The 10,609-nt window shown below is 34.2% G+C and overlaps 1 protein-coding gene across 3 annotated transcripts; it reads right to left on the bottom strand.

Moving 5' to 3' along the window:
* Window positions 1–2,777: 2,777 nt before the first annotated feature.
* Window positions 2,778–9,473, bottom strand: LOC127416063 (transcription cofactor vestigial-like protein 2). 3 transcript variants are annotated; one of them, XM_051655179.1, is made up of 4 exons: window positions 9,276–9,473; window positions 7,538–7,829; window positions 5,441–5,957; window positions 2,778–3,953 (listed from the first exon to the last, which is right to left on the bottom strand). In XM_051655179.1, exons 1-4 carry the CDS (start codon window positions 9,357–9,359, stop codon window positions 3,815–3,817), a joined length of 1,032 nt encoding a protein of 343 aa, XP_051511139.1. In that variant the 5' UTR covers window positions 9,360–9,473; the 3' UTR covers window positions 2,778–3,814. The 3 variants fall into 3 exon arrangements, with proteins under 3 accessions (XP_051511139.1, XP_051511141.1, XP_051511140.1); XM_051655181.1 differs by having other exon boundaries at window positions 5,475–5,957; XM_051655180.1 differs by lacking the exon at window positions 2,778–3,953 and having other exon boundaries at window positions 5,370–5,957.
* Between the last annotated feature and the right edge of the window lie 1,136 nt (window positions 9,474–10,609).

Genomic DNA, 10,609 nt, shown 5'->3' with positions numbered 1-10,609 from the left:
TAATTTTTGGAATTGTCTCTTCAAAACAAAAATTCCATATTGTGACATTTTTGTAATATCTGAGGTAAAATATTTGGGTAAAAAAAAAGAAAATGAACACAATAACCGGCATAAATTTTCAATAGGGTTTCAATAGTCATACTTATAAAATACCCTTACTGTCCTTACTGGTCAATAACACAATTTAGCTTCGTAGCTGCTGCTTAAAAACTGTAGCAACTCTTTACAAAAAAGTTTGTAGTCGTTAACATTAGTTAACAACATTAGTTAACATGAACTAACAATGAACAATACTTTTACAGCATTGATTAATCTTGGATAATGATAATTTTACCATATGCTAATACATTTTAACATTAAAAGTTGTCTATGTTATTGAACTAACATGAACAAACTGATCCATAGTATTTTGATACATTTACATTAACTGAGATTACTAAATGCCGGTAAAGATGAATGTTCACTGGTAATTCTTGATACTTAATTAATTAACTAATGTTAACGTATTATTCTAAAGAGTTGGCCTCCCAAAAAGGATTACAATATTAGGCTAACAAATGTACCTGCTTAATTATTCTTGAACTGTTTCACAAGAGTCCTTTTGCAAGCTCTCTCTACTTTCTGACAGTCCTAAGTGCCACTTTTAAAAAGATTCCATTGTTTCACCCACTTAAGCAAGAAAAACATCTGGCCACCCATCTCTTATCCATCATTGCTGTTGTCATAAGCCAGTATTAATCTTCAGCTGTCCAGTATTCACTGCAATTGCAACCAAAAAGAAAGGGATCAAATGGCAGCATGATCTCCCTCTTTTTTTCCTCGCTTTCCATTTGCTTTTCTTTGCCTGTCTCTATAGTTCAGTGGGAAAAAAAACAACATATAGACTAGAGAGTATTCTGTGTTTACATTTTACCATTTTTGTGTTGCAATGAGAGAACACATCAACATAGAAACTCATCTTTTGTGTTGCCTCTCATTGACCAGTTACCGTTTTCTGTGGGTTTTTCTTCAGAAGGTCAATTTTGTTCTTTACATGTACTGCATAATCTAGCAAATGGTACAGTAAGACCTTCACTTGCCTTTAGAATTCAGACTCCCTCAACTGAATGTCTGTAGCAGTGGCAGTATTTATAAAACTCTGAGAGACAATAAAGGTTACCAAATTCATTCAAAGAAACCCTGAACAGGGAATAAATTGGTAAAAAAATAAATACATTTTTTTTTTTTAAAATGAATGGTAAAATGAAACTCTGATGGTGCTGCTTTTGAGGGTTTGAAGGTTGCAGTCAAGTTTATCGGGTCTGTAATACACTCTCTTTTGTTTCCTTCTCGGAACCCAGAGCAGAAATAATAAAAAGATGAGTGAATATGCTCAAGTTTGTAAAGTCAATTGCAAAAAAATCTGTGAGGAAAGCAAACTTTTGTGAGCAGCCTCAAAAATACTGAAGGGCAGCCAAAATGTGCAAATTTGCATTTTATTACAGTGCTTGCAAGACAGCCTTGTATTGATATTCCTCAAATATTTTGGTTAAAGTTTATTCTAAAGTACACATTAAGCTTCTGAAGCTTAAAGGACTATTCCAGGTTCAATACAACTTAAGCTCAATCGACAGCATTTGTGGCATTATGTTGATTACCACAAACAATTATTTTGACTTGTCCCAAAAAAGCTCAAATCGATGCTACACTGAAGCACTTACAAATCTAGTGAATGGGGACAATCCGTAAACATTAAAATACTCACTGCTTCAAAAGTATAACCATGTTTTATGTGTAATAAAATGGCTTACTAACCTTATCTGTGTAAAGTTCAATCCAATTTTAATGATGTAACAGCATAAACCCTGTAATCCCACAAAAACTATGATTTAAAGCTCTAATAATACTCAAGTTTTAAAGGTGCTGTCAGTGATTTTAGTCGTTCTAACTTCATTGAGATAGATCCGTTGAATTGGCCACGCCCCCTCTTCCCAAAGAAGTAGAAGACCAACTGGAATTCATAATGTAAAAATTACATTGTTGTTGGTTAGATTTTGAACACAGACCACCAATGAAAGTCAGTAGACAATTATGGTCAGTCAGTTATTAAAGGAATATTCCAGGTTCAATACAAGTTAAGCTCAATCGACAGCATTTGTGGCATAAGCTTATATTGATTATCACACAAATTAATTTGGACTCATCCCTCCTTTTCTTTAAAAAAAGCAAAGACCTGGGTAACAGTGAGGCACTTAAAACAGAAGTGAATGGGGGCCAATATTTGAACAGTAAAATACTCACTTTTTCAAAAATTTTGCCACAAGACATAAACAATATGCATGTTAACATGATTTTAGAATCACTTACTTACCTTTTCTGTGTAAAGTTAGAGCCAGTTTTACAACTTTGTTGCCATGAAGGTGTAATGCCAACATACTCTAAAACACTAAAATGACAGTAATATGACCATTTAAACAACTTCACAGCTCAAATAATACATGAGTTTTAACAGAAGAATTAAATTAAATGCTTTTATAAAATTATAAGCTTCACATTTCTGCCTTGAAACCCTCCAAAAATTGGCCCCATTAACTTCCATTGTAAGTGCCTCACTGTAACACCAATTATTGCTTTTTTAAAGAAAATAGGGGGGAGTCTAAATTATATATTTTTTTTGGTAATCAACATTATACCACAAATGCTGTCGATTGAGCTTAACTTGTTTTGAACCCAGAATATTCCTTTAAAAACTGACTGACCATAATTATCCACTGACTTGCATTGACAGAATGTTCTGTGATCAAAATCTAACCGACAACAATGTAATTTTTGCATTATGAATTCCGATTGGCCTTCTTTCTAACATCTATTTGCATACTAAATTGTGATTGATCTTGTCTTGCTTGTATCTGTTAAACCACCTATTGCCAGATCACTTATATTATTATGATTTATTATTATTAAAATTTTTGTAGGCTTATGCTATTTTTGTAGTCTTATTGTAGATTTTTTAGTTACCATTGTGCAAAAAGCCATAAATAAAACAATTATTAAATATCAGTTCTGCATATCAGTTATCAGACATGTAAACAAATTATCGGTCATATCTTAAAAAAAAAAAAAATCAATATCGTTCAATAAAGCAGCAGAACCAAAGCCTAAAATATAAGCTTACCTGACACGTTTACACTTTTCTTTGTTTGCCTTGCAAGCACTGGGTTTCCTTTAGAAAATGTAAATCTAGTTTCAACTGCTCTGTTGTTTATTAGAATAAGGAGAGGTAAATAGACAATAATATATACAGCTAAATGGTGTTTGTCCACTTCCTGTCAAACAGCAACACAAGCCCACACTTCCCTAGCAACATCACACCTCCCAAGAAATTAAATGCCAAACCAGTTGTTCCCTCTTGCTGTGTCCAGATACAACAAAATGCCTCTTTCATGAAATCCAGGGCACTCGCTTGGTCAAACAGTGCACAGTGAAACTGCCAATGTGTGTGCGTCTGCTAAGTTCCACAACAGTTGTCCATGACAGGTGCTGAAAGCAATATAGATAGAGTCAAGTGGCTTCAAATAGCCTCTCTATGTCTTCTGTCATGATAGGGAATGCTGTTATCTGATCCGAAACTCTCATTTCTAGTCAAAAGAAAAGTCTTCATATAACACGCCCGCCACATTTCCGTTCTCACATGTCCCGCAAAAGACATATCTGTTCTTTTTCAGTTTGTTTTGGGTCCGTTTTGCTGAGAGCATTCGGTTGGTGGGGGGCATGGACGGGTGAGAGCAGCTACCAATCGCACCACCAAATATTTCTGGAAAGCTCATGTTTAGTCTCATTGCTTCTTTCTCTTTACTGTCTTTTCTTTCTCAAGAGTCATCCGAATGGTTCTTGAAATGGTTTGGAGAGATATTATCCCCTGCTGCTTAATGTTCAGCTTAGGATGGTCCCACTGCAGAGGGTGAAGCGCCGAGCTGCAAGTGAGATGAAAAATCTGTTACAGACAAGCCTGTGATTGTCTAAAAGGCAGAGAAAGACAAGCCAGTGGAGGAAGAAGTGGCTGCAGTGCATTAAAACCAGTACAAGTCCTTGCTTTTATCCTGGCTCTGTAGACCTGAGAGGAAGAATAAGGAAAAGAAGAGAGAAATGCAGCAAATACAGAGATTTGAGAGGACCTGAAGCGAGAAAGCATTAGAGGTTTAAAGTCTAAAAGATTAAAGAGTGAAAAACCAAGTAAACAGTCAGCTAAGCATGTTTTGCACACAGCGTTGGGCCTTCTATAATGTCAACTCTACATTGGGAATAACTACACTAAACCTAAAAACTATGCTTCATGTGGTAAAATGAATTAAAATGTATTTAACATCACTGAATTAACCCTGAATACATTAGATTACACCAACAGGTAGAAATAGCTCTTTAAGGTAACAATTGTTGGTTACCACTTTTTACAGTGCCTAAAAGCTCTTCAAGAAATATTCTGTTACCACCAAAAAATAATTTTGACCCTCCTTTTCTGTAAAAACAGCAAAAATTGAGGTTATAGTGAGGCACTTACAATGGAAGTGAATGGGGCCAATTTTTGGAGGGTTTCAAGGCAGAAATGTGAAGTTTATAATTTTAACAAAGCACTTAATTCTTGTGTTCAACTCGGCTATTAGTGTTTGAAGCATTCGTCAAGGCAACAATCTTGTAAAATAACTTTACACAGAAAAGATTAGTATGCTATTTTATCACACTAAATTTCATGTTAACATGAATATTGCTAGCATCTTATGGCATTTCTTTTGAAACAGTGAGTATTCAACGTTTACAGATTGGCTCCATTTACTTCCATTGTAAGTGCCTCACTGTAACCCAGATTTTTTTTTAAAGACAAGGAGGGACAAGTCAAAACAAATTTTTGAGGTAATCAACATTTTGCAACAAATGCTGTCGGTTGAGCTTATATTGAACCCTGAATATTCTTTTAAACTTCCTTTAAACTTATATTCACAATAATTTCACAAACTGACCTTGTACTTCAAGAAGCACTAGACATTTTTTTTAAGTATATTTTTTTATATTTTTTATATTTTACAGTATCTGGACACTTAAATCACACTAATAAATGTCTGAATGTTATTGCATTAAAAATCTTCCTTTCAAATCAAGTGTCATCTGGAAACAAATGATGGTAGAGCTTTTGTCAGAACTAACTTTACTTTGAACTGTGTGATTTTTAGCCAAAATATGACCAAAAGATGATTTTCAGTTGATGAATGAAGTCATTCCACATAGATTTTCACTATGAACATTTTAACATTTGATAACCAAAAAGTGTCCAATTACTGTTTCTTGAACATTATTTGTGTTGTTTCACCATTTAAAAATGTAAAAGTGTACTTGTGGACATCTTTCTTTCAAATGAATCCAATGCAATCATATTTAGACATTTTAAGAATGCCTTAAGTGTCCATACTTTTTTTGACCTCTGTATGTACTGTAGTTCACACCTGCATCCATGTTCAGACTGAGGCTCTGGCCCATGTCAGAGCTTGTTGCTGTGAAAGCTCCGGTCCATGCTGAGCTGCCTGGTTCGCTCTTACTGATATCGCACAGTGAGGCTCCAGGTGCGGGTACCGTAGCTGGGGGCAGTCTATGCGGCCGCACCGAGGGAACAAGCAGAGAGCCGTAACGGGGGTCAAAGTGTGTTCCATACATATCATGCATGGAGGGTCGTGAGTATGCGGATGCCTGGGTGCTGATAGCTCCACTGAGCGAGTAAGGGTGATGGTGGTGAGAAGGGTGCCAGGGTTCTGGGGTGGCCTGGTGAAGGTGGCTATGTAGGGGGGTAGTGGAATAGGGGTCTGCTGGGAAGGGAAGATCGGTGTGGGAGGTACTCAGGGTGCTGCTGAGAGATGCAGTGACTGATGGCTGATAGGCGCTATTCCAGAACGAAGGAGGGAAGCTCCTCTGGCTCATAGGGAATGATCCTTCTGGGGAGACACACATCCAGATGTACATATGTACTGTATAAAACCCTTAAAATCAGTAAAATCTCACATATTTAAAGGGAGAGTTCACCCAAAAATGAAACTTCTCTCATTTACTCACCCTAATGCCATCCCAGATGTGTATGACTTTCTTTCTTCTACTGAATACAAAGATTTTTAAAAGAATATTTCAGCTCTGTAGGTCTATACAATGCAAATGAATGGTGATCAGACCTTTGTAGCTCCAAAAATCACATATAGGAAACATAAAAGTAATCCTTAAGTAATCCTCCAGTGGTTAAATCCATATCTTCTGAAACAATATGATAGGTGTGGGTGAGAAACAGTTAAAAATGTAAGTCCTTTTTTTTTTACTCTAAATCTCCACTTTCACTTTTACATCTCAAAGTCACATGTGTTTCACTTTCACATCTGAAAGTAAAAGTGAAAGTGGAGATTTATATTAAAAAAGGACTTAAATTTTGATCTGTTTCTCACCCAACCCTATCATATCGCTTCTAAAGATATGAATTTAACCACTAGAGTCATATAGATTACTTTTATGTTTGCTTTATGTGATTTATGTAACTACAAATGTCTGATCACCATTCACTTGCCTTGTGAGGACCGACAGAGCTGAAATATTCTTCTAAAAATCTTTGTTCATGTTCTACAGAAGAAAGAAAGTCATACACATCTGGGATTGCATGAGGGTGAGTAAATACTGAGATAATTTTCATTTTTGGGTGAACTATCCCTTTAATTCTGTCATCATTCACTCTCCCTCATGTTGTTTCAAACCTGTATGAGTATCTTATATGGAAAACAAAAAGAGATGTTAGCCAGAACGTCATCTTGAAAGTAAAATGTGACTGCCGTTGCCATTCTAACATCTTCTTTTGTGTGACATAATGGAATGAAAGTCATATGGGTTTGGAACAACATGGGGGTGAGTAAATAATGGCAGAATATTCAGTTTTGAGTGAATTATCCCTTTAACAATTAAAAATTAATGTCTAAGATATTAAGATATAAAAAATAAATGGTTATTTCTTTGGATTAACAAAACATGTCTGTTTTCAAACCAATCTGTTTCAAAAATCATGAAAAGCATGCACATCCAAGAAATGACTAATACATGAATAATGGATACCAAAATGCAAAAAGGTTGGAACAAATTTGCTCTGGAGACATTTTTTTTAAATTTTTCTCACCAAAAACACAATTTTAAGTTTTTGGTGAGAATAGGCCTACAACTAAAATTAAAATCAAATGTGTTGACCTTGTTGTGTTTCGGTTTATCTGTATGCCATAATTTAATACATTTGCATTAGGTTTAAAAACAACTGTGAATTTCTAGTATTAATCTAGTATTTGTGTTTTGAAACATTGCTGATCAAAGCATAATTGTATAAATGAGGCAAAAAGCAAACATTTATCAAGTTCCACTAGATAGACGTGAAATACAAAAATGGAAAATCTTCCCCATTTTGTCTTATAACAAATGACAGTGGTATCTTAAAGAAAAAAATATTAACTGTTACATAGCACAAATGATAAATGCAGGTACGTTTGATTCCCACCTCTCCAGGATGATGTACCTCTCGCAGTTTTGCTGTTGATGGATCCAGGTGCATAGCTGCTTGACTGACTCAAAGACCGGCTGAAATGTTCATCCACCACAGAACTGATGTCCCCCTGGAAATAGGTTAAGAGCACGCATCTAGAGCTGATGTACTCGGCCTCTGGCGGGTGATCTTTCTCCTGGGTGCAGTCCTCCTCTTTTATGGGTAGCCCGGAGAGGTTGGGAAAAGATGAGCTGCTTCCACTGACCATTTCTGGTGATTCTTGCATTTTTGAGTAAAATGCCAATTTCTGTAAACATGTAAAAAAAAATATAAAAATAAAAAAATTAATAAAAAATTGTAAAATCAATTGGCATTAGACTTTAATATAAACAATATGCATATAAACATACACTCACACACATATTCTGTTAACACAAGAAAGATTCATGGATTTATGGAATCAACAGTCATATATTCCAGTCTATGTGTTTTGTGTTGCACAGTTTGTGCTGCTGTATATTTGATCACTGCAAAAAAATAAATAAAATAAAATAAAATAAAATAAATTCATTTGCATAATTAGCATTTTTGTCTTGTTTTCCAGTAAAAATATGTAAACTTTCTTAAAACAAGAAAAATTTACTTGACAAGCAAAATGGCATTAGAAATTGGTCTTGTTTAAAAAAATAAAATAAAATAAATCTAACTACATTTAGTGAAGTTTATGTTTAAAACAAGAAAAAATAATAATAATAATTTTGCCAATGGGGTAAGAAAAATAAACTTGTTTTCCCTTTTAAATAAGTACATTGGTAGATTTTTTTTCTTGTTTTAAGCATAAAGTTTACTAAATGTTGTCAGATTTCTCTGAAGACAAGACTTCATATCTAATGCCATTTTGCTTGCCAAGTTAATGTGTCTTGTTTTAAGAATATTTACATATTTTTACTGGAAAACCAGACAAAAATACTAATTATTATTATTATTTATTTATTTTAAATTTTATTTTTTTGCAGTGTTGATTATATATACAAAGTTGTATATATGATGAAAGATGTATATATATATATATATATATATATATATATATATATATATAGATAGATAGATAGATAGATAGATAGATAAAGATACAAATGACTTTACATAAGACAAAACTGTTACACATGCCAACAGCATTATTTATACCAATTAGAGAATTATCCAACTATGTTCATTTTCATGTCCATCTTATCTTTTATTGTATCATTTTAAAAATATTCTCATTATTAAAAATATGCCAGCTCATAACTATTCAGAACAACTAAAAAAGCTCTTTTGTATATTTAACTTAAAAAAATAAATAATAATAATAATCTAACTGTTAACTCTAACTTTTATGTATAATGATAATAGCCTATTTCTTACCATTATAGCCTATATATATGCCAGTACACTGTCAACAACAACAACAAAAAACACACTTTGTGTTTTTGACATATATCTTTAAATAACACATAAAACGCCCTTAATCAAGTTAACATCTGCCAACACTTCTAAAAATCTAACTATGCGATTAATATACATTTTAATTAAGTTTGAAACTGTTATATAATAGAGCTGTTTGTGTAGGATCACAGGCGCAACAGTCCTGGAACGAAAGTTTTTACGCACGGAATCAAAAAAGCAAAAAACTAAAACTGCAACAAAATAAAATTAAAATAAATGTTCTTCTCATTCAATGGAAACATAATACACGTAGCTTATAACATACCTGATGGTGATAAGGTGTGTATGCTGCGGCAAAATAAGTCTGAGGTGGACCATAAACTTGGTACATTACATCCAAGCAGCTCATGGCGAAGACAGCTGTTGTATCACGTATAAAACCTTAGTAACGGAATGAGAGGACGCTTCATCTGAAATAAAGCGGCGGTTCAGTGTGTACACACAGAAAAAAACAGAAGCGCCGTGCGTTGAGTCCGCCTGAAGCGTGCAGTGAGCACATCTTATGTTCCGTATTCTGTCCTTATGCACGAGTCTTATTCAAACCCACGACTCGGTTCATTCGGACAATTCAGTTCAATGAACCGACTCGTTTGGTTCATCACTCAAAAGTGTTCACAAAAGTGCAACGGAAGTGCTCTTCCTTAGTTATGTACATATATAAATAAATACTGCTGTTTATCACTATGCTTTCGATTAATGCTGTCTTGTTTGGAAAAAGGTTATGTGCGAAAAGTGGGGTTATTTGTGCTTCTAAAATATTTCCTACCTCAGTTTTTCACTCTCAAATTTCGAGGAACTTAAAATCCTTTTGCGGTTTATGTAACATGAATTGGTTAAAAAACGACTCCTTCTGAATAGGATGTCTTTATTAAACATGCGTCTCTCAGCAATTCATGTGCAGCCATACAGTTGCAATCGAAATTATTCAACCCCCCCAAAGACAGTAAGGATTTACAAAGGTAAGCTTTTCTGATGACCCAGAATTTTTAAACTTTACATCTATATCAGTTGAGTGACACATTCAAAGTCATAGTGTGAATATATAACCTAATATTTGAAAATAGCAGGATTTTTTTTTTAAAATACAGCCATGTCATAATTATTCAACCCCTATTTTATGTAGCTGTTTCTTAAATATGTAAGGCTACACAAGTAATTGTTTTAAAACAAAATTAAGTCATCAATCTGCAATGGCACTTATTTAAGTTTTAAAATGTAAATTTAGGGTTGTAAGCAAAAATGTATTTCTATGCAAAAAATGCAATTAAAAATAAGCTGTCTCAAAAGCTAATAGAGGAGGTTATTTCATTACACAAGAAAGGTCATGGCTAAAAGTACATTTCCAAGGCACTTCAATTTCCAGTAGACAAAGTTGGCAGCACCATTCATACATTTTATAAAAATGGTACAACAGCAACGTTCTTGGGGTGTGAAGAAAGCAAAACTTCACCAAGGGAAATGTTGACTTGAATATTCAAGAAGTAATTAGGAAATACATGTGGAGTCCTGGAAGAAGGTTTTATTGACGTATGACACTAAACTGAAAATGAGTTTTAGACCCATGGGTCAGCAGTACGTCTGGAGTAAGATGACAAGGTG

Source organism: Myxocyprinus asiaticus, chromosome 25 (assembly GCF_019703515.2).
Source record: "Myxocyprinus asiaticus isolate MX2 ecotype Aquarium Trade chromosome 25, UBuf_Myxa_2, whole genome shotgun sequence".
Classification (NCBI taxonomy): domain Eukaryota; kingdom Metazoa; phylum Chordata; class Actinopteri; order Cypriniformes; family Catostomidae; genus Myxocyprinus; species Myxocyprinus asiaticus.
The sequence above is the reverse complement of the archived record's forward strand: the minus strand, read 5'-3'. Positions and strand labels throughout refer to the sequence as shown.

Coding starts and splice junctions, on each gene's coding strand:
- LOC127416063 (XM_051655179.1), bottom strand. CDS start 9,359: ATGAGCTGCTTGGATGTAATGTACCAAGTTTATGGTCCACCTCAGACT. Junction 5,958..7,537: donor AGGTACATCATCCTGGAGAG/GTGGGAATCAAA, acceptor GTGTCTCCCCAG/AAGGATCATTCCCTATGAGC. Junction 3,954..5,440: donor ACATACAGAGGTCAAAAAAA/GTATGGACACTT, acceptor TCTCACTTGCAG/CTCGGCGCTTCACCCTCTGC.